Source organism: Syngnathoides biaculeatus, chromosome 10 (assembly GCF_019802595.1).
Source record: "Syngnathoides biaculeatus isolate LvHL_M chromosome 10, ASM1980259v1, whole genome shotgun sequence".
NCBI lineage: Eukaryota > Metazoa > Chordata > Actinopteri > Syngnathiformes > Syngnathidae > Syngnathoides > Syngnathoides biaculeatus.
In genome coordinates this window covers 31825153-31852019 of record NC_084649.1, presented here as the reverse complement: position 1 = coordinate 31852019, position 26867 = coordinate 31825153, and the positions used below count along the sequence as shown (strand labels likewise).

Here is a 26867-nt window from a genome sequence, read left to right as displayed (position 1 = left end):
GCACAAATGAGTGACAGACAATGGCTGTAGCAGATCAGAAGTGCAAAGATACAGATGACTTACAGCATTCCCCTACGATCAGCAGGGTCCGCATCACAAACGTATGAAAGGAAAGTAAAGAGCATCACAAATAAGGAGCATCACAAAGAGCATCACAAGAGAACCGCATCATAAATTAAGAGCATCACAAACTATTTTCATCATAATGACTAAGCTGGTATTAACTGGCACATTCCTATGCCCTGGTCTCTCCAGTAAGGTTAACTGATGATTTGGCATGTGTGAGCAAAACATACGCATCAATAAAGAGATACACATCAATAAAAAGGTACACATCAATAACAAAAGAGATACACATTGATAATACACTTCTGTCATGATGCTGCCGCTTCAGCATGAGCTGTGCAGGTGCCCGCGCGGCTGCGCTGATTGGGAGGCGCACAGCTGCTCCTCATGCGGGCTGATCATCCCCCGTATATATAGGACCCGGTGACGACTGGTCCTCCGCCAGTTCGTTGAGCTTTATGTCCAGTTCCAGCACTCTCGTACTCCTGACTGAACCTGTGTGTACCGACTACTGCCTGCCCACTCATCTGCTCTCTTCGCCCGACGCCCCAACAACCGCTGCTGCACCGGACTGCCTGCTCGATCCCTGACCTCGGCATATAATAAACGTGTCTCTTCTTGAACTACCTTGCGTCTTCCGAGTTCCTGCATTTGGGTCCTACCTCTCGTTCCGATGGGACGTGACAGAACGAACTGGCCATCACAGGACCCAGCAGGAAAGACCCGGCATCGCCGGGACCGACGCAAGGTAGACCGTCTGCCGGAGGACCAAGCCTGCCAAATCCGGGTAGGCTCCCTGACGTCCTCCACTTCCGTGTCTTACTCTCCGCCAGCGAGGTATGGATACGTCCCGAACACGACCCGTCCGGCTCCTCATATTCTTCTGGACTCTGACTTTTCGGAATATGAGGAGGACCGTGATTTGTATGACCGGCTGCCTGAGTACGACTCCGATGATTTTGATTTCGAATCTCTTTGCCCGGCTTTGCATCCCAGTCAGTTTGTTTCGCCTCCCCGCGTTTCCAGCACCCGAGCGACTTCGCCCAGTAGATCCAAGTACACTAATCGGTACGAGGGAACCCGATTGGCTATCTACCCGGGACCTCCGCATGGCGGCCAGAGGAGACGCCCCGGCCGGGCGCTCCCTGGTGCCTCTCGCTGCGCGGCAACGAAGACACCGTCCTCCCACTCCTCGCCGGCAACGGTGAGACCGGCAGACTCGCAGCTGGTGGCGAAGCCTCAAGCCCAGAGGGAGGAGGAGCCGCCAAACCACGAGGCGTTCTGTCGCGAAATGCGGGCGCAGTTAGAGAGGCAGAGCACTGAATTGGCGGCTCTCACGGCCCAGGTCCGGCAAGGATTGGCGAACCAGCCGACCTACGCTGACGTCGCAACGGCGACGAACTCGCTGCTGACTCAGGTTCACGTGGCAGTTGGAACTGACCCGCTCCCGAGACACGCCCACGTGTCAGTTTCGACTGACTCTCCGCCTGCTCAGGTTCACGTTGCCGTGGAAACCGACTCGTCCCCTTGCCAAGTGGACGCCACAGTGGGAACAGACTCGGCACCTCAAGTGCACGTCGCAGTGTTGGCGGTTCCGAGCAGAGCTCACGCGGCAGTTGGAACTGACCCGCTCCCGAGACACGCCCATGTGTCAGTTTCGACTGACTCTCCGCCTACTCAGGTTCACGTTGCCCTGGAAACGGATTCTCCACCGCGCCACGCCCACGTTGCTGTTTCTACGGATGCACTGCATGCTCACGTGGCAGTGGGGACCGACCCGATGCCGCCTCACGTTGCTGTCCAGAAGGTGGCGACGTCTCCACAGCCGCTTCTCGTCCGTGCTCTGGAGTGGCAGTGGCGACCGGCCCGCGGACGCTCCACAGTCCTGCTCTGTCGGCGACGGGCACGCCCTCACGTTCCTGTCCAGGAGGGGGCGGCGATGGCGCCGCCTTCTCACGTTCCTGTCCAGGAGGGGGCGGCGATGGCGCCGCCTTCTTATGTTGCTGTCCAGGAGGGGGCGGCGATGGCGCCGCCTTCTCACGTTGCTGTCCAGGAGAGGGCGGCAATGGCGCCGCCTTCTCACGTTCCTGTCCAGGAGGGGCCGGCACTGGCGCCGCCTTCTCACGTTCCTGTCCAGGAGGGGGCGGCAATGGCGCCGCCTTCTCACGTTGCAGACCAGGACGGGGCGGCGATGGCGCCGCCTTCTCACGTTGCTAACCAGGAGGGGGCGGCGATGGCGCCGCCTTCTCACGTTGCTGTCCAGGAGGGGGCGGCGATGGCGCCGCCTTCTCAAGTTGCTGTCCAGTAGGGGGTGGTACTGGCGCCGCCTTCTCACGTTCCTGTCCAGGAGGGGGCGGCGATGGCGCCGCCTTCTCACGTTGCTGACCAGGAGGGGGCGGCGATGGCGCCGCCTTCTCAAGTTGCTGACCAGGAGGGGGCGGCGATGGCGCCGCCTTCTCAAGTTGCTGACCAGGAGGGGGTGGCGATGGCGCCGCCTTCTCAAGTTGCTGACCAGGAGGGGGCGGCGATGGCGCCGCCTTCTCAAGTTGCTGTCCAGTAGGGGGTGGTACTGGCGCCGCCTTCTCAAGTTGCTGTCCAGGAGGGGGCGGTACTGGCGCCGCCTTCTCAAGTTGCTGTCCAGGAGGGGGCGGTACTGGCGCCGCCTTCTCACGTTCCTGTCCAGGAGGGGGCGGTACTGGCGCCGCCGCCTTCTCACGTCCCTGTCCAGCAGGCGCTGGGGAGTTCTGTGGAGCCACCCAGGAGCTGGAGAGACTTCGGGGTGGCAGTCATGGCTCTGGTCCTGCTCTCCATCATCTTCTTCGCTCCTGAGTTCGCCCAGCCACTTCAGGACCTGGCCTCGTTGGCTACCAATCCCTGGTCGTCGTGCAACGATGCCGTGGGAGGTTCTCGTCCGGAGCAGTGGCCTGCCTCGTTCTGGTTCCTGCTTCGCAGTTTTGTTCCTCACAGAGGTCGTCCGCCCGAATCGCCCCGTGGGGACCCTGGTGCTTGGCGTCCGGGTCGTCCTCCTGACCTGTCCACCCGGACGCCTCGTGTTTGGTGGCCTGGATGGCCACCAGTCTGGGGTTCGGGAGGGGCGTGCCCTCCTCCGGACCCTCTTCCGCCCACCCCTGCCTGTGTTATGTCTGTTTTTTTCGTTTAGGCACGTCTGGGAGCCGTGCCTTTGAGGGGGGGGTACTGTCATGATCCTGCCGCTTCAGCATGAGCTTTGCAGGTGCCCGCGCGGCTGCGCTGATTGGGAGGCGCACAGCTGCTCCTCATGCGGGCTGATCATCCCCCGTATATATAGGACCCGGTGACGACTGGTCCTCCGCCAGTTCGTTGAGCTTTATGTCCAGTTCCAGCACTCTCGTACTCCTGACTGAACCTGTGTGTACCGACTACTGCCTGCCCACTCATCTGCTCTCTTCGCCCGACGCCCCAACATCCGCTGCTGCACCGGACTGCCTGCTCGATCCCCGACCTCGGCATATAATAAACGTGTCTCTTCTTAAACTACCTTGCGTCTTCCGAGTTCCTGCATTTGGGTCCTACCTCTCGTTCCGATGGGACATGACAACTTCAATCCCCCTTTCAGACTTAAAAGAGTCCGACACCTGAAATAAACAGAATTAAAGGAAAGTTCCAGCTGCGTCATCGTCTGGAGCGTGTGGTACTACGGATGAGCCTGAAGGAGGAAGCAATTCAGCCATCATATAGGGTGAAGGAACATAAATGTCCTTTTTCTCAATGGCGGCAGTAATCAATCGCTGGCACAAGGATCGAACACAAGGAATACAACAATAACCACACAAAGTCAAGAAAGCTGAAAAAACAGCAACGAAGATAAGAACCGAAGTTACCAAGGCCTTGTACTTGCCGAAGACACTAAGAGCATTATCCCATAAAGAGGTGTCTATCCCTGAGTGGGATTTCATCTCACTCGACAAAGACCGCAATTTCTGCAAAGTGATGGTCAGGGAGCCATCGGGGGCTGTGTTATTCGGAATAACTGTTCAACATTGATCTCTGAACATGGAACAAACACCTCCCTTCTCTGCGAGGATCAGGTCCACCGCCATGTTGGTCTGGAGTGTCATCAAAGACGTGGCAGCCAATTGTTCATGGACAGCCTCGAAGCCGTCCCTGGTGTAATTTGCCAGACGCTGTTGGTTGTAATGTAAATAATTAATACGATCAACATTCTTATTGGGGGTGACGGGAAAAAAGGCAGAAAGAAAGGGAAGGCTTTCAAATCCTGCAGCTATCTGATTAGTAAGTTTATATTAATTCGGAACACCAATGCAGCCCTATGGGGGCACAAACCAGTGCAATCTGTAGGCCGGTCCCAAGCCCGGATAAATGCAGAGGGTTGCGTCAGGAAGGGCATCCGGCGTAAAAACTGTGCCAAACAAATATGAGCGTTCATCTAAAGAATCCCATACCGGATCGGTCGTGGCCCGGGTTAACAACGCCCGCCCCCGGCACTGCTAACCTGCAGGGCGTCGGTGGAAATTCAGCTACTGTGGGTCGAAGACAAAGAAGAGGAGGAAACCGGATCCAGCGTCAGAAGAAAAAGAGGAATGCACAGAGCCTACAACTGAGTGTAGGGACTTTGAATGTTGGGACTATGACAGGAAAAGCACAGGAGTTGGTTGACATGATGATTAGGAGAAAGGTTGATATTCTGTGCATCCAAGAGAGCAGGTGGAAAGGTAGTAAGGCTAGAAGTTTGGGAGCAGGGTTTAAATTATTCTACCACGGAGTAGATGGGAAGAGAAATGGAGTAGGGGTTATTTTAAAGGAAGAGCTGGCTAAGAATGTCTTGGAGGTGAAAAGAGTATCAGATCGAGTGATGAGACTAAAATTTGAAATTGAGGGTGTTATGTATAATGTGGTTAGCGGCTATGCACCACAGGTAGGATGTGACCTAGAGTTGAAAGAGAAATTCTGGAAGGAACTAGATGAAGTAGTTCTGAGCATCCCAGACAGCGAGAGAGTTGTGATTGGTGCAGATTGTAATGGACATATTGGTAAAGGAAACAGGGGCGATGAAGAAGTGATGGGTAAGTACGGCATCCATGAAAGGAACTTTGAAGGGCAGATGGTGGTGGACTTTGCAAAAAGGATGGAGATGGCTGTAGTGAACACTTATTTCCAGAAGAGGGAGGAACATATAGTGACCTACAAGAGCGGAGGTAGAACCACGCAGGTAGATTATATTTTGTGCAGACGATGTAATCTGAAGGAGGTTACTGACTGTAAAGTAGTGGTAGGGGAGAGTGTAGCTCGACAGCATAGGATGGTAGTATGTAGGATGATTCTGGTGGTGGGTAGGAAGATTAAGAAGACAAAGGTAGAGCAGAGAACCATGTGGTGGAAGCTGAGAAAGGAAGAATGTTGTGCGGCCTTCCGGAAAGAGGTGAGACAGGCTCTCGATGGACAACCGAAGCTCCCAGAAGACTGGACGACGACAGCCAAGGTGATCAGAGAGACAGGCAGGAGAGTACTTGGTGTGTCATCTGGTAGGAAAGGGGAGAAGGAGACTTGGTGGTGGAACCCCAAAATACAGGGAGTCATACAAGGAAAGAGATTAGCGAAGAAGTGGGATACTGAGAGGACTGAGGAGAGGCGAAAGGAGTACATCGAGATGCGACGTAGGGCAAAGGTAGAGGTGGCAAAGGCTCAACAAGAGGCATATGAAGACATGTACACCAGGTTGGACACGAAAGAAGGAGAAAAGGATCTCTACAGGTTGGCCAGACAGAGGGATAGAGATGGGAAGGATGTGCAGCAGGTAAGGGTGATTAAGGATAGAGATGGAAATATGTTGACTGGTGCCGGTAGTGTACTAAATAGATGGAAAGAATACTTTGAGAAGTTGATGAATGAAGAAAATGAGAGAGAAGGAAGAGTTGAAGAGGCAAGAGTGAAGGACCAGGAAGTGGCAATGATTACTAAGGGGGAAGTCAGAAAGGCACTACAAAGGATGAAAAATGGAAAGGCAGTTGGTCCTGATGACATACCGGTAGAGGTATGGAAGCAATTTGGAGAGATGGCTGTGGAGTTTTTGACCAACTTATTCAACAGAATACTAGCGGGCGAAAAGATGCCTGAAGAATGGAGGAAAAGTGTTCTAGTTCCCATTTTTAAGAACAAAGGGGATGTTCAGAGCTGTGGGAACTATAGAGGAATAAAGTTGATGAGCCACACAATGAAGTTATGGGAAAGAGTAGTGGAGGCTAGACTCAGGACAGAAGTAAGTATCTGCGAGCAACAGTATGGTTTCATGCCTAGAAAGAGTACCACAGATGCATTATTTGCCTTGAGGATGCTCGTGGAAAAGTACAGAGAAGGTCAGAAGGAGCTACATTGTGTCTTTGTGGATCTAGAGAAAGCCTATGACAGAGTACCAAGAGAGGAACTGTGGTACTGCATGCGTAAGTCTGGTGTGGCAGAGAACTATGTTAAAATAGTACAGGACATGTATGATGGTAGCAGAACAATGGTGAGGTGTGCCTTAGGTGTGACAGAGGAATTTAAGGTGGAGGTGGGACTGCATCAGGGATCAGCTCTGAGCCCCTTCCTGTTTGCAGTGGTAATGGATAGGCTGACAGATGAGGTTAGACTGGAATCCCCTTGGACCATGATGTTCGCAGATGATATTGTCATATGCAGTGAAAGCAGGGAGCATGCAGAGGAACAATTGGAAAGATGGAGACATGCACTGGAAAGGAGAGGAATGAAGATTAGCCGAAGTAAAACAGAATATATGTGCGTAAATGAGAAAAGTAGAGGGGGAAGAGTGAGGCTACAGGGAGAAGAGATAGCGAGGGTGGACGACTTCAAATACTTGGGGTCAACAATACAGAGCAATGGAGAGTGTGGTCAGGAAGTGAAGAAACGGGTCCAAGCAGGTTGGAACAGCTGGCGAAAGGTGTCTGGTGTGTTATGTGACAGAAGAGTGTCTGCTAGGATGAAGGGCAAAGTTTACAAAACAGTGGTGAGGCCGGCCATGATGTACGGATTAGAGACGGTGGCACTGAAGAAACAACAGGAAGCTGAACTGGAGGTGGCAGAAATGAAGATGTTGAGGTTCTCGCTCGGAGTGACCAGGTTGGATAGGATTAGAAATGAGCTCATTCGAGGGACGGCCAAAGCTGGATGTTTTGGAGACAAGATTCGAGAGAGCAGACTTCGATGGTTTGGACATGTTCAGAGGCGAGAGAGTGAGTATATTGGTAGAAGGATGCTGAGGATGGCGCTCCCAGGCAAAAGAGCGAGAGGAAGACCAAAGAGAAGGTTTATGGATGTGGTGAGGGAAGACATGAGGGCAGTTGGGGTTAGAGAGGAAGATGCAGGAGATAGGCTAAGATGGCAAAAGATGACACGCTGTGGCGACCCCTAACGGGACAAGCCGAAAGGAAAAGAAGAAGAAGATATTAATTCGGAACACCATGGGGTACAGCTATAGCGTCTATATAAACCGGGGAGTTAAAGAATGGGTGCTTAGGGTCATATATAGAATGGCGGTGACGTGTTGTAACAGCCTGGTTAGTTACTTCGAGGAGACTAGCACGAGCATCTAGTGGAGCGACAAAGGATGGATAAATAGCAGACACCAGAGCGCATCGGCCTGTCCAACGAGAAGGGAGAACATTGAATAGGGTGACTCCACCACAGTACCACCACACGTCCGCCCGTCCACGAATCAAGGCTTCCGATCCATCAGACCTGTTGGTCACCTGAACAATCCGGCAGCCTTGTTGGGGAATCACTCCAACTTTCGCTTCATGTGGGAGAGTGGACAAATTTTTAAAAAAGCAAGTAGAACTCAGCGACACTTTACTGGCACAGAAAACTGGCACAGGGGACAAGGGATGAATTGTATCCCACCGTTTACAAGGTTGTGGTGGAATGTCTTGAGACATGACTGGAAGAATACACAACGGGTTAGGTGGCGCATCTAAGGGGGGGAGGGGGATATCAGGAACATAACGGGACATGCTAACATACACACTAAGCAGTCGGCTGCAGGGTACACTGCACTGGCTGCCGCTGCTCTCTCCATCCATGAATTGCTACCAATCATTCTCACCCCTGACGCTACCCCCAGGGCGTCTGCTACAGACATTTCTTGAGTGAACTGAGCACAGACTCCTGCTCCTGGGCCTTCAACCAGCTGCCCTCGTCTATGCTCTTGAGCAGCCTGTAGGAATCTCTGACAAACACGAACAGGGGGGAAATCCACATTCGAAGCATATGGGTTTAGCAAGAAATCTATACAACCTGAGGCAGTGGGGATATGACGGGCGCCGGCATGCGGAGTCGCAGTTATCAAGAGAGAAGAGATGTTCAGTGAGCGAAGATCCACTGATAAACTCAAATGAGCATGTCCTGCACCACGGGGGCCTACTTGTACTAAACTGAGGGGCTCAGCTATCTGGACACATTCGATAGGGTGGGGATGATAGACACAGGATATATGCCAGTCAGACCCAGAGTACGCTACAATGGTATAGTACGACCAAGATACAGAAGACAGATAATACTGATAATTAGGAGCCCAAGAACAAGGGTAAAATTTACATGCATTGAATTCGAACGTAACTCGAACATTTCCCGGAACAATTAGGCATTCTCCTTTGCTGGTCACAGTGGTGGTGGACATTACATATAACCCCCCTGTAATATGCTGCGTGCAAATTGGGATGGGACATCCTGAGGTTGCTTCTGTAATGACCCCTGACCGCACCAGGATGGCTACGACCCAGACGATGGCCATCCCTGCCAATGTCTGTGTCGAAGAGGGACTCATGTTGAACATCACGGAGAGGGGAGCTTTTCCTCTGGGATGTTTCGAGCTGGGGCGCAGTCGGCTTCTTCAGGACCTTGGGGTTAGACTACCTGGTCCCAGGTTGATTAACTGGGATTATTGTGCCTGTGTACCGTGAAATCAACCCTTGTAGAATGATGTCATCAAAGGGTGTCAGCCGGCATTGGATACGCGGTTTTCCGGTTGTCGTCAGGTGGAGGGATTGCTGAGCCTGAGGCGGACCTGGCGGATCGTGTAGACGAGATGTGGAAGATGTGGATGATGTTCGTGTCCCCCTTTCCTTCAAGACGTACTGCTGTGGCTGTCCGCTCAGTAACTTGAAAAGCACCAGTCCACCTAGGTTCAGACCATTGTCGTTTAATCACTTTTAACCACACAGATTCGCAAATGTTCATTACGTGGGGACCGTCTGGTAGTCTTCTGTCAAATGGGAGAAATTAATGGTTAGGGTCCTGACCCCAGGTGGGCCTGGAACTTCACCCACAGCCAGTGGAGCTGTGGGTGCAGGAAAAGGTCTGTTAGTATGACACTCGAATGAAGTCCACCCTTTAGAAGAATTTAATGACATCCGAATGTTCATCAATGCCAATGGAAGAGCTTGCAACCAATTGAGTGTGGATGAAGCTAAAGCCTTAGGTATCTTTTCCTTAATGTTCCTGTTCATGCACTCAACCTGACCTTGCGATTGTGGATGATACACAGAACCAAAATGATGTTTCAAACCTTTGTTTTTTTCTACAGCCTGGAGATGTTTGTTTTTTAAATGAGTTCCATTGTCTGATCTAATTTTCCTAGGGAATCCATGTGTTGGAATGTAATGATTAACCAAATGTTTTACCACTACGCTCGCTGTTTCAGAGTTGCAGGGATATGCTTCTGGCCATCCTGAAAAGGAATCTACTATAACTAGCAAATACCGGTAACCTGACACTCTTTTAATTATGTCAGTAAAATCCATTGAAATCACCTGACCAGGAGCGTCCACGTCCGGATCGTGGACTCCCTGCGGTAGTTTTGTTGTAGGCATACTGTAATTCCCACTGCAAACGCTGCAGTCCAGCAGTTCAACTTTAAAAATTTGTCTCATGAAAGGATGCCACCAGGAGTGGAGTCGTCTCAATGTTTCATCCACACCGACATGACATGTTCCATGGGCTTCAGAAATTAGATTTTTCAATTGTGTCTGAGATTGAATCTATTTACCTTCTTTTCGCCATATGCCATCCTCATCTTTGACACCCCCTTTCGACTTCCACCCACTCTTTTCTTCTGGACTTGCCTTTTCTTGCTACATCTTAACTATTTCTACTGTCACCTCCTGTTGATTTTCATATTCAGACTCACTTACAATGAGTTGAGTGTTGGTCGGTACCCTGCAGCCTTTTTTTCTGCTTGATCTGCTGATTTGTTACCTGATGATACAAAATCATTAGTTCGAGATTGACCTTTGTATTTTATTACTGCTGCCACTGTTGGGAGCAGTAAAGCATCTCGCAATTTGAGAATGTCGTCCTGATGTTTAATGGGTGTACTGGTTGCAATTTGGAAATTGTTTCGTTGCCATTCTTTTAATGCAACATGAACTGTCATGTTTGCATACGTTGAATCTGTGTAAATGTTTACTGAGTGGTTTTCTGCTAACCTGAGAGCTGCTGTCAATGCCAAAAATTCTTTGTGCTGACTGTGAGCCTAAAATTCTTACAGCTTGGACTTCTTCAAAACCTGTTTCTGTGGGGTGGGTTACTGCAAATCCAGATTGTAGGCCATCGTTGCCCTTGAAGCAACATCCATCTGTGAAAAGAATGAAGTCCGGGTTCTCAAGCGGTGTCTCATAGAGTTCAGTCCGAAGTGAGTGTTCTTCCTTAGTAGGAAACCTGTGGTCGGGCAATCTGAAGTTTGGACTTGGAACACATCAGGCCAACAGAGGCCAAATGAGAGAGCAAAGACCTGGTGGCTTCAAGACAAGAAGTTTCAGATGGAGCTGCCAGCAAGAGGTCGTCCACATACTGCACCAGGAGAACTCCATTAGGCAATTCAAGCGGAGACAGCAACTGACGAAGACAGTTGTTGAAGAGTCCGGGGGAAAGGACAAAACCTTGAGGCAGGTGATTGTAGGAGTAACAAACACCTGTCCAAGTGAAAGCAAAAATTTGCCTCATTGAGCGATGGGGAGGAATGCAAAAGAAAGCATTAGCCAAGTCAATGCAAGTGAAATGAGTGTGATAATTGCTCGCAGGTCATGGACCATGCGAAACTTTCCAGTGTCTTCTTTTCAACGGGTAAAATTGGTGTGTTATAATCAGATTCAGGAATTTCACATAACACCCATGGTTTGAGCAGGCCGTCAATTGTGTCCGAAATACCAACCATCCCAGCCTCTTTTACAGAGTATTGGGGAACATATATTTGTCCTGGTTTCATCAGAAACGCAAAAGGTGAGACATTGCAGAGACCAACATCAGTGGGATTCGTGGACCACAGCGACGCAGGAATGGAATCAAGAAGTTCACCAGCAAAGTCGCTGTCAGTTGTTTCACGTCCATGGTGCCTATCCAGAAGCTGGTGCTCCAAAACAGAAGTTGGCAAAAATGTGTTAGACTGAATCCAATAAGCATCAAGGGATGAGGAATAGAGCAATTGAGAGTGAAATGAATTTTGCCAATCTATGGCCTGTGTGCATGTCAGGACAAACGGACCAAGATCCTTCCCTGTGTGCTGAGGTGAAACCATCAAGGAGACATGTGGGTGACAAGGAGGCATAGAAGGATCCGGAGGATCAGCCATCTTATACCATTCGAGTTGTTCAGGAGTCAAAAACACCGAAAAGTCAACACCTGGTTTGCCCACAAACAAATCACCCATGTTCAATTCCCATGTGTTATCAATGTCCTGAAATGCCTCGCTATAGATCTCTTCTCCTGATCTGTCATAGTACAGAGTGCAATGCATACAATCAGTTACCATATCACAAGATCTGAGATTACGGACCCAAGGTGACCAGAGAGTCCAAAAGTGCTCAGCCTCGAGCTAACCACTGGAGTCAATATCCACTCTTGTCCAATAGATGTCGGCAGTGGCGCATGCCACAAGGCGTTGTTCAACAAGCGGAAACTGGGAGGTGGCACCGGAGGCAGAGGCGGCAGTGCAGTAGTACGTTTTACCATCCGGAAATTCCAGGATAAGTCCATGAGGGCTGCATTTGACGAGAGGGCATGTGGCGATGAGGAGATATCTGCCCAAAAGATTAACTGGACAGTTAGGTGCAAACACAAAAGAAACCAAAAAAGTCTGAACAGTCACTGGAGTGGTCAATTGCAGGGCAGTTTCTTCACCCTTGAATCCAACAAGTGAGATGGTTTTCCTGGTAAGAGAGGTATCAGGTGGCAGGGCTGTGATAGTAGAATGCTGAGCTCCTGTGTCGATCATAAATGATATAGTTAATCCTACTACCGTCAGGATCATCAAAGGCTCCTGCAGGCCTAAACATGTGAATTCAGGGCACCATCATTGTGGAAACTGTCCACCAGAGGGCGGTAGATACTGCTGGTTTGGCACTGGGGGATATCCCTGTTCCTGCTGCTGGTGCTGTGTAAAATGTCCTCACTCTCGGGATTGGTTGTAACCTCGTCGATTGTAGCCACGTGCAGGTTGTTGGCCTCTGCCTCTCCATCTGGACACCTGAGGTCGCTGTCTGCAAGCGCGGGCCCAATGACCAGGCTGTCAACAATTGAAGCACATGTCACTGCCACCAGGGGGCGCACCTCGACCTATGAATGAACCTGCTTGATACATCATGCACTCGGAACTGACAGAGGGAGATGAGATCACAGCATGAGTGGCTTCTTCCTGATTTTTCAGATATTGCAATTGCAACATAGCAAGTTGTGTTTCTGTACTTTTGCGTTTGTCTACCTTAGATTCTTTCTCTTGAGCATATCTCCTCAAATGATGTTTAAGATGTGACAACCACCGGTCATCCTCAGCACCAGGAAGATCTGGATTGGCCTCCATGGCGTGCGGCACAGACTTGGGAACGCCCTTCAAAATAGCTGCTCGGAACACTTGCGAATGCAAGGCAGAAGGCGTAGGAGCGTGTCCTGTTTTCAGAGAAGAATCAGTGAGGGCACGGTCAACAAAAGCCGCGGCCTCCTCATCTGCTTTGGGAGCAAACACCATATCTGAGATAACACACTCGGGAAGTGGAAACAAAGCGTCCAGGCAAGTGTTAGGTCCAAAGCACGGACTTCTCGCTCAATGTAGACCTAGAGGTCACGGCACCAGGATAAATTATTGAGACAGAGGCAGAGTTGTTTTTTACTAAACTGCAGTTTAGGGAGAGTTCGGGGGAGAAGTACATATTCTTCAGCCCGCACGTAAGACTCACTCCGAGTCTCCCCAAAACCACACATTTTATTGAGCTCCACACATAGGGTGGGGGAGAGCAGGTTTCACAAGACAAGTAAAGTTGTTTTACAGAGACAGTTAATCTTCTCAAGCCCGGGTGTCCTCTGAGTAGACACAGTTCTTCCTGTTACAAAAACCCACAAGAATGCAGCTATCATAAATTTGCAGTCACCTTGAGCTCTTAAACTTCCCATAGACAAACAGCACACACACACATCCCTGCACAGCAACAAAGTAATTAAAAGAGATTTATGACACATGAGGAGATACATTTCACAGACCTCTGTGAAATGTTTAAGCTTATCTTACAGCAAGGTCAAATAATTTTCTTGTGTAAGACCCTGATGATCAGGGAGAGTAGAAAAACCTGAATTTTGCATCAGAGTATTCAACTGTGAAAGTGGACATGATTGTGTAAGAAGGACACGGATATCACCTGCTGTTAACATTTGTCCTGTAACCGCTCTATGCACTGCTTGAAGCCAATTTACACCACCAGATCGCATAGGTGGAAGTTTTTACATCAGCACACTCACATCAGTGGGAGAGAAAGGTTTGTAAAACATAGCAGAGTTACCAGTAGCCAACAACTTTGGCCAACATGGGAGCCTGTAAGATTTGGGAACGAGTCACAGGCCGATGAGGAGAAGCTGGACCTTCGGAAGATTTCTCGGGGTCTTCAGGACCTCCGATTTGATCCAGAACAGAGTCGTGGTGGGCACCTGAAAGATTCTGGACATGACACTTTAATTCTGTTACATGGTTCTGTAACTGATCAATGTACAACCTGTTTTCCACTTCCCCACTTGAAGGGCCTCTTCCAGTGTAGACAGAAAATTCCTGTTCTCTCTTCAGTCAGGCTGCTTCTTGTTCTGCGCGGAGGGCAAGTTTCTGCTCCTCCACTTCAGCGTTCGCTCTGTCTTCATGTTCAGTGGTGATTCCCTCAAGTTGATCTCTAATATTTTGTGGAATCTCTTGGTGTCTATTTAATTCCGCCTTGTATATTCCTAGCCGATTCAAACGTGTAAATGGGTCAGCTCTCAAATCCACAACTTTGTCCAATTTTCCTTCTAATTCTTTAATGGCGGTGGTCACTCCAGCAGCCAGAGTTACTGCAACCGGATTCATGTTTGATGTTTGTTGTGAGTGAGTGAGAGACGTTTGATCATCTACATCTACTTCAAGTCGACCGGCAGTTACATTCAACACTGGAGCCTGAAATTTCCTGGCTTCATGGTAAGGTGGTTCACATGGGTCATTTGGAGACAACGCCAAAAGCGATGAGGAGATATCTGCCCAAAAGATTGACTGGACAGTTAGGTGCAAACACAAAAGAAAGCAAAAAAGTCTGTGAAAAACATTGAATAGTCACTGGAGTAGTCAATTGCAGGGCAGTTTCTTCACCCTGGAATCCAACAAGTGAGAAGGGTCTTTTGGAGAGAACGCCAAAAGATGTTTCTCGTCCAAGTACAGCCAAACGGGACAACTTTAACGCACATCCCATCGCCATCATTCTTGGTCTCCCTTTCATTTCCACAACTTTCTCAGCATTCTCTCTCACCTTTCTACCTTTTGGAGACAACCTGTTAGTTTATTCTACTTCCAATTTGAGAGCTGCCACTCTTTTAGCAAAAGCTTTTTCCCTCATTAATGTCACCAAACACGCAGTTGAAGACATTGGAGGAAACCATCCATTCTCACAACATTTCCTCATCCATTCTTTCAACTGTTCTTTCTCATTCTCTCGTTCCTTTTCAGGCAATCCTCCAATACACACATCACATGCATTCCTCACTTGTTCACTTAGCACCACTTCTCCAGAATGGTTTGGCATTTGCCGCAAATCAAACCACTCACTTTTCCTATCAAACTCTCCCTGCATTTTGATTTAAACCGTCTTTTATCAAAAGTGGTCAAACCTCTTTATTTTCTCAAAAGTACTCGATAACTCACAAACAAAAGTACTTTTGAACCTTAATTTAGCAAAAGCGCTTGATTTTTTTTTATCTCAAAAGTACTCTTAAAATCTTATTTTATTTGAGGAATTCTAGTTTCTAGGATTCTTGAAAGAACGAAACAACTGTTATGATCCTGCCGCTCCAGCCCGGGCTGTGCGGGTGTCTGCGGTTGCTCTGACTGGGAGGTGCACACCTGCGCCTCATGCAGCCTGATTATGCTATGTATTTATATGACCTCGATGACGACTGGCCGGCGCCATGTCCCGTTCGTGTGCTCCGGTATCCCTGATCGAACCTGTGTGTACCGACCTTCGCCGTTCTCCGACCACCCTTGTAAGCCTGACTCCTTTGATACTTCTGCCTGCTTTGATTGTTCCCCTGTGTACCGACTCCTGCCTGCCCGCTCACCTGCTCTCTTCGCCCGACGTCCCAACTACCGCTACTGCACCTAACTGCCTGCTCGATCCCCGACCTCGGCATATAATAAACATTTCTCCCTGAACTACCTTGCATCGTCCAAGTCCTGCATTTGGGTCCTACTCTCGTTCCGATGGCACGTGACAACAACCACTCCTAAAATAAAATTACAATTGCGCAATTCCTGTTCATCCGGGTAATTCTTCTCAACTTCTGTTCATCCGGATATTTCTTTTCAACTTTTTATAATGCACACTTTGTCCTTTGATTTCGAATGAGGAATTCTAGTTTTGAGGATTCTCCGAAAAGAACGAGACAACCTCTCGGTTCAGAAAGTTTTGGACTGGCTTCAACCCACTGGTCTGTCTGCCAGTCACGGGATTTACAACCTTTTTGTGTCGGCACAACCTCCGATCACAGGGCACTTCTAAACCCTTTAGAGTGGTACACCCACACACTCTACTGCTTTTCAACCATTTAGGTGGGACGCAACGGTGTCCCACCAGGGCCTCTAACCCAAGACTATACCACCCACAATTTCCCCACTGTTCAACCAGCCAGAAACTAATTTCACACTGACACAAATTCAAACGTGACACGGACCTTAACACCAGTTAACAAACAGAAGATCACTTTTGGAGGATAAATGACCTCTCACCTTGTCAATTGTTGGCCGGCCGACGTTCTGTCTGTCAACCAACACCTCAGTCCGAAATCACGTCGGGGTCACCAATTGTTGGAGGCCGCTTTTTCTCTCAGTGCGTGTTCGTTTAATTTCGGGTAGTGAGAATGTTGGTTATTCAAATACAGGCTGGAGATGATGAACAGTTTCTTCGAAGCTTTTACTTACAGAATATTCTGGGAACAAATGAGTGACAGACAATGGCTGTTGCAGATCAGAAGTGCAAAGATACAGATGACTTACAGCATTCCCCTACGATCAGCAGGGTCCGCATCACAAACGTATGAAAGGAAAATAAAGAGCATCACAAATAAAGAGCATCAAAGAGCATCACAAAAGAACCGCATCATAAAATAAGAGCATCACAAACTATCTTCATCATAATGACTAAGCTGGTATTAACTGGCACATTCCTATGCCCTGGTCTCTCCAGTAAGGTTAACTGATGATTTGGCATGTGTGAGCAAAACATACGCATCAATAAAGAGATACACATCAATAAAAAGATACACATCAATAATAAAAGAGATACACATCGATAATACACTTCAGTATCCTCGCTGTCGAGGTTTTTACAGATGAAGTGCAGGCCCATGTTGACTGCATCATCCGCAGACCTGCTTGCTCAGTTGCCAGTGGGTCCAGCTGGGAACCTGGGATACTCTTGAGGTGGTCCAGCATGGGGCATTCAAGACACTTCATGACCACAGATGTCAAAGCAACACGCCTGTAGTCATTAAGACCTGAGATTGCTGTTCCCCGTTATGATATGTGGCCTCTTTAGCCTGGTGGAGTTGCCTAAATCTGTCTTTAAACCATAACTTGTTATTGAATGTGCACAAATATTTTGTTGTTACACACATCTCACAGAAACTGACATAGACTGTAACAGCATCCGTGTATTCCTTTAGGCTGCTCACAGCATTTTCAAAGACATTCCAGTCTGTGCAGTCAAAACACCTTTGAAGTTCTAATTTTGCCTTGTTGGCAAATAATCTGATTAGTTGGGAGTGTAAATGTATCACTTATTTCCTAAAGTAGCAGAATCAATGCTCAGCATTCATTGCTTACTTTTTTTCTTATTGGTCTAATCCTGGGCAGCACGGAGGATCAGGTGGGAAGCATTGGCCTCACAGTTCTGAGGTACAGGGTTCAATCCCAGACCAGTCTTTGTGGAGTTTGCATGTTCTCCCCGTTCCTGTGTGGGTTTTCTCCATGCACTCTGGTTACCCCCCCCCCCCACATCCCAAAAGCATGCAAGATTTATTAGACACTCTATATTGCCCCTAGGTGTGATTGTGAGTGAGGCTCTATGTCTCTATGTGCCCTGCGATTGGCTGGCAACCAGTTCAGAATGTACCCCACCTTCTGCCCATTGACAGCTGGGATAAGCTCCAGCCCTGCCTGCGACCCTTGTGAGGATAAGCGGCTAAGAAAATGGATGGATGGGTCTATTCCTGGTGGTTGAAGTGTTCAGACCTGAGACAGTAGAAATAAAATAGCCAAAGTCAACTCAATGTATCTCTGGACCTGGCCTGGTGGAACCAGTGGGCATGATAGGCAGGGTCCAATGAATGTTGTGATTTTGGTATGCTTTGGGTTATTCTGTACCAATCTTCAGTGAGCCAGATTGAATTGGTCAAGGGGCCGGAGTGGCCTGTGGGCCGTAGTTTGCCCACCCCTGCATTAGCGCATTCCGAGTTTAGATTGATTCTTAATTTTGTTTTGTAATACTTGTAGGTTGTCCTCCACCCAAGTCCGAACAGTTCCAAGCAGTCTGAGCTGCACAAAATGTCAGTTTCTAAAGGCTGCCCAGACATTGACCTCAAGATCAAATTGGCGATCCGCATGGATAAACCCCAGAACATGAAGCATTGTGGGTAAGTAGCTTTCCAGACAGTATTTTGTCCTACTGTCAAGTTTACCATTATCATTGAGTATTCCAAAACACATTACAATTGTTTTGTCATTGCTTTATAAATCTGAACATACAGGGACATGGAAGAAAAGAAAAAAACTTTGTAGCCCCTCATAAAATATTATGCAAAGTTTATTTTGTTTTTTATTGTGTGTATGTGTATGTTGAGCTACAAGGGCTTCAAAAGTCACTATTTATGGAGACAGACTATTGACTCAAGCAGGAAGTTCAACTCATTTGAAGCAGATAAACTGCACATTGTCACACTGTCACATTTATCATAACAACACTGTGGCCTCTCTCCACTTCAACCTTATGTCTCACTCCCTGCCACTAATCAGCTTACCTATGCTGTATACAGCTCTTGGTGTTGGTTCAATAAAGTATGTATAAATGAAGATCAGACAAGGTGTCTGACAAAAGACAAATGTAATGTATGTGATTTCTTTCATTTATACGACTGACTAGGGACAGAATATTTCCACTTTGTTTGCTTGTCTTATTGTACACTTTTGAGCAAGAGTCATTCATTCATTCATTACTGGAACAAATGGCTAACTGATTCTCTGCCAATATAGAAAATAGCGTTTTTTTTTTTTTTAACAGCAATGTGTGGAGGAGGGTCTTGTACAGTTAATGTATAATTTTCAAGCAATCTAACTCAGATTAAAGAAGAGGAAGAAAAACGAGAAGGCAGGGGTGAGGAGACAGTGAGAAAATGCAAGCATCATGGCAGAAAATAAAGCAGACAAAATTTAAAACAGAAAAGAAAGCTTTTCGTACTAGAAATATATTCTGCCAATAAAAATGTTCCTGCAACTGAGAGGAATTATGTCTTATATCATGCAAAAAAAGGATGATGTTCTGAGCCAATCACTTTGTTGCAAAGCTATTGCCAAAAATGCTGGTGAGAGGCTCTCTACCGCTTGCCATCTGATCATCTGCTGACCAGGATTTGAGTGAATGGAGCAGCCAAGCTTCATCCCGAGCTTCACCTAGATGCTCATTGAGACAAAGGTAAATTGTTAACAACTCATGTTAGCTACATTTTGCAAGCAAACACACTCCTTCAATCTATATTCTTGTTCTATAAAGAATTTAGTACCACTAGTTCAGATTACACTCTAATCTTATCTGTTGCCAGTACTAATCAATTTTCCTTTTCCAGCTCATCCATCTTGCAATAATTCAACACCTACAAGTCAAACATCTTTCGAGGATTGCAACCAAGAAAAGTGTCCGTTTTTTTTTTTTACCCTTGCAGAGCAATTAATCAATAAAGAGTAGTCTCTTGTAATCATAATTTTTTAAACAAATTTTTTTATAAAGTTCTGAGTTCTGTTTGAAGTTTCCATGTTCTCCTTGTGCCTGCGTGGGTTTTGTCCGGTCGCTCTGGTTTCGTCCTTTGTGCCCAAAACATGCTTTTAATTGAGACTCCGAATTCCCCTTCGGTGTGATTGTGAATGTGAATTGTTGTGCCCTGTGATTGGCTGACAACCAGGTTAGGGTGCTGCCCGATGACAGCTGGGATAGGCTCCAGCATTCCTGTGCTTATCTTTTTCCTTGTGAGGATAAGTGGCTCCGAAAGGGATGTATCGATAGTGATATTCCTAAAAGCTTGTGCTTCGAACAGATAAATGAACTGGTTTCAAGGATATTGACAACCACACAAGATCCCATTCACTCCCACCAAAGAATAAAATCCAAGTCTGGCTAAAACTTTGCTACATTTAATGTCCAAACTAAAAAAAAAAACTCAAATATTGAGAAAATGGATTTGGACGGGGAAAAAAAAAGAGTTTGTGCATATGTTCATGCATTTGTGTCTCATGTAAATTCTGTACATAGTTGTACTTCTAAATAAATTAGTTTTCTGTCAAAAGGACTTTCTCATTGTTGTTTTATGTTCAGATATTTGAGATTTTCACTCAAGAAAATAATATTGTTGTCCAAGTCAGTGTTCTGCTTTATCAGTCGTCTTTCACAAAAAGACTTTCTCAGTTTTTTCCCTACAGAAACAGCTGAAAGTTGCATATATTTGACTGCTGATTACTAAAGAAAGGTATAAGCTACAGAAAAAGTTTGTTTCTGATGTAAGAAGGGAATATAATGTTTCTTTTTGTGTTCACATAGTCATTCTGTGAGGCTAGAAAAATGAGTACCAGTAAAATTGCTGAAAAATGCCTGGCAATCTATGGGTTGCCTGCTCAGGAAACGAGTTAAAGGAAGAAACAATAAACATTAACTTAGTCCAATTTCAATGTGCTCTAATTAGACCGTGATACTCACGGCTGAATGAGGACACTCTGTAATAATTAGATATATTATTATTATTTATATTTGGCGGCATGGTGGTTCAACTGGTAATGCGTTGGCCTCACAGTACTGAGGTCCCGCTTTCAATCCCAGACATGCCTGTGTGGAGTTTGCATGTTCTCCTTGTGCCTGCGTGAATTTTCTCTGGGCACTCCGGTTGCCTCCCACATTCCAAAAACACGGAACATTAATTGGACACTCTAAATTGCCCCTAGGTGTGATTTTGAGTGGGGCTGTTTGTCACCATGTGCCTTGCGATTGGCTGGCAACCAGTTCAAGGCGTACAATGCCTCCTGCCTGTTGACAGCTGGGATAGGCTCCGGCACTCTCTGTGACCCTTGTGAGGATAAGCGGCAAAGAACATGGATGGATATTAATTATATTTTTCAGCATTGTAGGAATCCCATGGCGGCACAGTTCTGACTTGTCAGCATATCTGCTTCACAGTTCTGAGGACCTGGGTTGAAATCTGGCCTTGCCTGTGTGGGGTTTGCATGTTCTATCCGTGCCTGCATGGGTTTTCTCTGGGTACTCTATGAATGTATGAATGAATGGAAGGCCGTGTCAATGTTCATGCGCCCGAGAATGGCAACCCCAAGTGGACATAAGGATACCTGCATCTTTCTCCTTCACACACACACACCTACACAGACATTGGCAACTGGATTTATGAACTACAGTAGTGGTTTTCAAACATTTGACACCAAGTACCGGCTAGTCGGGTGGAAAGCCTTCCAAGTACCTTCATCATAACCAACATAAAAACACTTTGTTCAGGAAAAAAGTGACAGACTTTAATCTTTAAAAAAGTATATTTTAAAAAAGACACTGTAACGCAACAGTTTGATTTCCATTTTTTTAATTACTTAAATAATGAGCCAATTAAACTGTTTTTCACGTAATAAAACAATCATCTATGTAAATGTTTGAAAACAAAAATTTTTCAAAAATGTTAAATGGGATGTACTAAATAGTTCAATCACGGAACTGTACTTAACATATCTTGAATATACTGAGCTGCATTAAAAGAAAGTATATGTCATGCTCCTGGATTCCAGCCCGGGCTGGGCGTGGCCAGCTAATCAGAAGGCGCACACCTGCGCCTCATGACCACTGATTAGACCCAGTACATATAGGACCCGGGGGACGACAAATACTCCACAAGATCGTTGTTCTTGATGCCTCGTTCCCGCACTCCTGTTTTCCTGACTGCTGCTCTCCGTGTACCGACCCACGCCTGTCCACTGACCACCCTCGTAAGCCCATCCGTACTAGTACTTCGGATTGTTTGGACTGTCTACCGGATCTCAGACCTCGGACCGAATAAAGGTTTCCTCTGTACTGTCTGCTGTCTCTGGAGTCGTGCATTTGGGTCCACCCTTGAGCCCCGTTTCGTGACAGAACGATCTAGCCAAAACATGGACCCAGCCGACTCTGAAGCCATCCGCTGTGCGCTGCAAGCTCAGGGCAAGCGCCTAGTCGAGCAAGAGGCTGCTCTCCAGGTAACCAACAAGAGGCTCCATGAGATCTGCACCCGGCTGGAGCCGTGGCTAGCCTCCCAGGCTAGCATGGTAGCCACGCCAATGGTGGCCACTCCACCGGTACCACCGTGTCCGCCCGCACCTTTCTCCACGGAGCTCCCCCTTAGCGGCGTTAGCCCACTCTCCCGACCGGAACGATTCTCAGGCGACTCGAGGAACGTCAAGCCTTTCCTCGTTCAGTGCGATCTCCATTTTGAACTGCAAGCGGCCGCTTTTCCCACAGACCGCTCCCGTATCGCCTTCGTCATCTCCCACATGACGGGGAGGGCGGAGGCGTGGGCCACTGCCGAGTGGAGTCGTAACTCGGAGATCTGCCATTCATGGACGAGGTTTGTCTGCGCGCTCACCCAGGTTTTCCAGTACGCGGCTCCGGAACGCCAGGCGGCGTCCTCGCTCATGAGGATTCATCAAGGACGTCGCTGCGTGTCAGACTACGCCATTGAGTTCCGAATCTGCGCCGCCGAGAGTCGATGGAACGAGGACGCCCTGCACGATGCCTTTTTCCAGGGGCTTTCCCCCCCAAATCCAGGGTCTCCTCATCGCTGTTGATCTTCCTCCCTCGCTGGACGCACTCATTGCGTTGGCCCTCAAGGTAGACCAGCGGCTAGTAATGGAGGATCAACTAGCCGTGATGACTGAGGGAGAGAGGGAGGGGTCCAGTCCGGCTGCCGCCCGGTCGTCCACTGCTGAACCCACTCAGGTGGAGGGTCTCGACGGGCCAGTGGAGGAGCGTCTGCGCCGGCGACGGGAGGGGCATTGTTTTTACTGCGGGCGTTTGGGACACTTGATCGCCCGCTGCCCGACTCGACCAGAGCACTCTGACATCAGGATCTCTACTCCGGTGAGTGTGCGGTACACCGCGGCGGGGTCAGGGAGGTCCCTTCTTCACCTCACCTTGGGAACGGACTCCCGTTCATGCACTGTGACGGCCTTCATAGATTCCGGGTCGGACGCAAACCTGATAAATCCCCGCGTGGTCGAATAGCTGGGGGCAGCAACCTTCCCCACGCAACGGCTTTGTCACGCCTATGCTGCCAACGGCAAGTTCCTTTGTCGGGTTACACATCGCGCTCAGACGCTACGTATGAGCTTTCCGGACGCTCACTCGGAGCGTATTAGCTTCCATGTCTTCAACGCACGTAGTAGCGCCATCATCCTGGCCAGCCCGTGGCTCAAGGAACATAACCCGCACATAGATTGGACCACGGGCCAGATCAAGACTTGGGGAGAGGACTGTCTCAGTCGCTGTTTTGCTGTCCAGGAAGACAAGGGTATTCAAGTCGCGCCGGTTCGGCTAACAGAACCTAGTACCGCCCCCGACCTGACCGCGGTGCCCTCCTGCTACCATGACCTACGGGAGGTCTTCTCTGAATCTAAGGCAAAGTCTCTGCCGCCACATCGGTCATACGACTGCGCGATTGAACTCCTGCCAGGCACCTCTCCTCCCAGAGGGAAACTGTTCTCGTTAACAGGACCAGAGCATCAAGCCATGAGGGACTACATCGAGGACTCGCTGGCAGCCGGACTCATTCGCCCCTCATCCTCACCAGCCGGTGTGGGTTTTTTTTTTTTTTGTCAAGAAGAAGGACTCCACGCTGCGACCCTGCGTCGACAACCGAGGACTGAACGACATCACAGTCAAGAACAGGTACCCTTTGCCGCTGATCGCTACAGCATTCGAACTCCTTCAGGGAGCCCGTATCTTCACCAAGCTCGACTTGCGCATCGCTTACCATCTGGTGCGGATTCGGGAAGGGGATGAGTGGAAGACGGCGTTCAACCCCACCACAGGCCACTATGAGTATCTTGTAATGCCTTTTGGACTGACAAACGCCCCGGCCGTCTTTCAAAACTTCATTAATGATGTGCTTCGGGAGTTTCTGAATAGATCTGTCTTTGTATACCTGGACAACATTCTCATCTTTTCAGCAGACCTGACCTCTCACATTCAACAAGTCAGAGAGGTGCTCCGGCGTCTGCAGCAGCACCAATTGTACGTGAATATGGATAAGTGTGAGTTCCATCGGGCATCCGTGTCCTTCCTGGGCTTCGTCCTGGCTGAGGGAGAGATACAGATGGACCCCGGGAAGGTCGACGCGGTGCTGCGGTTGCCTACCTCCACCAACAGGAGGGACGTACAGAGGTTTTTGGGATTTGCCAATTTCTATAGGAAATTCATAAGGAACTTCAGTGCCTTGGCCGCTCCTCTGCATTCGCTCACCTCGCCACACACCACCTTCGCGTGGTCCGGGACCTGCCAGGAGGCCTTCAGCAGGCTAAAGGAAAGTTTCACTACTGCGCCCGTTCTCATTGTTCCGGACCCAGATAACCAGTTTGTGGTGGAGGTGGATGCGTCTAATTCAGGAATCGGAGGAGTCTTGTCGCAGAGGAGTCCCAGGGATGTAAGGATCCACCCGTGCGCGTTCCTGTCTAGGAAGCTGACCCCGGCAGAGAGGAACTACGACGTGGGAGATCGGGAACTGCTGGCGGTCAAGATCGCGTTGGAGGAGTGGCGGCCCTGGCTGGAGGGCTCACAAGTACCGTTCGTTGTCTTCACGGACCATAAGAACCTTGAATACCTGAAGTCTGCGAAGAGGTTGAACGCCCGTCAGGCCAGGTGGGCCCTGTTTTTTACCCGCTTCCGCTTTATGGTGTCCTTCCGCCCAGGCTCCAAGAACGGCAAGCCGGATGCATTCTCGCGGATCCACGAGCGAGGGCGCACGGAATCAGAGGCCGCTCCTATTCTGCCTGAGGCGTGCTTCGTGTCCGGTTTCACCTGGGCGGTCGAGTCACGGGTGAAGGAGGCCCTGGGAGAGACACCGCCGCCCGCGGATTGTCCGTCGGGCCGCCTTTTCGTCATCCCATCTCTGCCTGGGCCCATACCAACAAGACGGTCTGTCACCCGGGTATGGCAAAGACACGTTCAGTGGTGGAACAAAGGTTCTGGTGGCCCAACCTCAGCAAGGAAGTAAGGGAGTTCGTCAACGCCTGCCCGGTGTGTGCGGCCAATAAGACTTCCCGCCAACGGCCCGTTGGTGAGTTACGACCCCTGTCCACTCCCTTTCGTTTGTGGTCACACATCGCGCTGGACTTCGTCACCGGCCTGCCGCCCTCCCAAGGGAACACAGTGGTCCTGTCTGTAGTGGACCGTTTCTCCAAGATGGTCCATTTCGTGCCGCTTCCAAAGATCCCGTCGGCCAAGCAGACAGCCCAGCTGGTGTTAGACGAGGTCGTCCGTTACCACGGATTACCCCGGGACATCGTTTCGGACAGGGGTCCGCAATTCAGCGCTCGCTTCTGGAAAGAGTTCTGCAACCTCATCGGCGCGTCAGCTAGTCTGACATCGGGTCATCACCCGGAGTCGAATGGCCAGACTGAGAGGATAAATAAGGAGCTGGAGACCGGTCTTCGATGCCTGGCCTCCAGGGACCAGACCACGTGGAGCCAGCACATCAAGTGGGTGGAGTATGCCCACAATTCTCTACTCTCCGCCTCAACAGGTATGGCTCCACTCCATGTCGTGCACGGTTATCCTCCGTCCCTGTTTCCTCCACTGGCCACAGACTCCGTGGTCCCGTCGGCCCTGGCTGTGGTGCGACGCTGCAAACGGACCTGGGAAGCAGCGCGGAGGACACTGCTGCGCATGAGCAGCGCCTACAAGGCCGCAGCGGACCGCAAGAGGAGGCCAGCGCCAGAGTTCAGAGTGGGACAGCGAATGTGGCTCTCCACCAAAGATCTCCCGCTGCGGACGGAATCCCGCAAACTGGCTCCCAGGTTCGTTGGCCCGTTTCCGATTTCCAAGGTCATTAACCCGGTCGCCGTCTCGCTGAGACTGCCCAGGTCGATGAGGGTGAACCCTACGTTCCACGTCAGCAGACTTCGCCCGAATCGCACGTCGTCGCTGGCTTCTCCGCTCAAGTCCCCCCCGCATGGTCGACGGTGGGCTGGTGTATACTGTGCGCCGGTTGCTGTCTTCCCGCCGCAGAGGAAGGGGGGTCCACTACCTGGTGGACTGGGAGGGATATGGCCCGGAGGAGCGCTCCTGGATCCCCTCCCGCTTCGTCGTGGACCGCTCCCTCATCAGGGACTTTCACGCGGCTCACCCTGATGCTCCTGGGCCGTCCAGAGCCGGCCGTTAGGGGGGGGGGGGGTACTGTCATGCTCCTGGATTCCAGCCCGGCCTAGGCATGGCCAGCTAATCAGAAGGCGCACACCTGCGCCTCATGACCACTGATTAGACCCAGTACATATAGGACCCGGGGGACGACAAATACTCCGCTAGATCGTTGTTCTTGATGCCTCGTTCCCGCACTCCTGTTTTCCTGACTGCTGCTCTCCGTGCACCGACCCACGCCTGTCCACTGACCACCCTCGTAAGCCCATCCGTACTAGTACTTCGGATTGTTTGGACTGTCTACCGGACCTCGGACCGAATAAAGGTTTCCTCTGTACTGTCTGCTGTCTCTGGAGTCGTGCATTTGGGTCCACCCTTGAGCCCCGTTTCGTGACAGAATATTTTTTTAGTGTTTGAGAAAAATATTAATTCTATACTATTACTCTAGTAATAACACTATAATAATGACACTATAATCATACTACTCATAAAAATGGTAATAATAATCCATTATCCAAGCCGCTCATCCTCATGAGGGTCCTGGAGGCTATCCCAGCTACCCTCAGGCAGGAGGTGGGTTAACAAGCATTCACGCTCACAATCACCCTTAGGGGTAAT

General features: G+C 49.3%; 1 protein-coding gene across 9 annotated transcripts in view; it reads left to right on the top strand.

Annotated features, from left to right (window-relative positions):
• LOC133506929 (calcium-dependent secretion activator 1) overlaps nucleotides 1-26867 on the top strand; it is a 231611-nt gene that overhangs the window by 15934 nt on the left and 188810 nt on the right. For all 9 annotated transcript variants that reach the window (XM_061831312.1, XM_061831313.1, XM_061831310.1 and 6 more), the window contains one exon: nucleotides 18101-18240. In XM_061831312.1, coding sequence (XP_061687296.1) covers nucleotides 18101-18240 — 140 coding nt within the window. The remainder of the gene's footprint in view (nucleotides 1-18100; nucleotides 18241-26867) is intronic.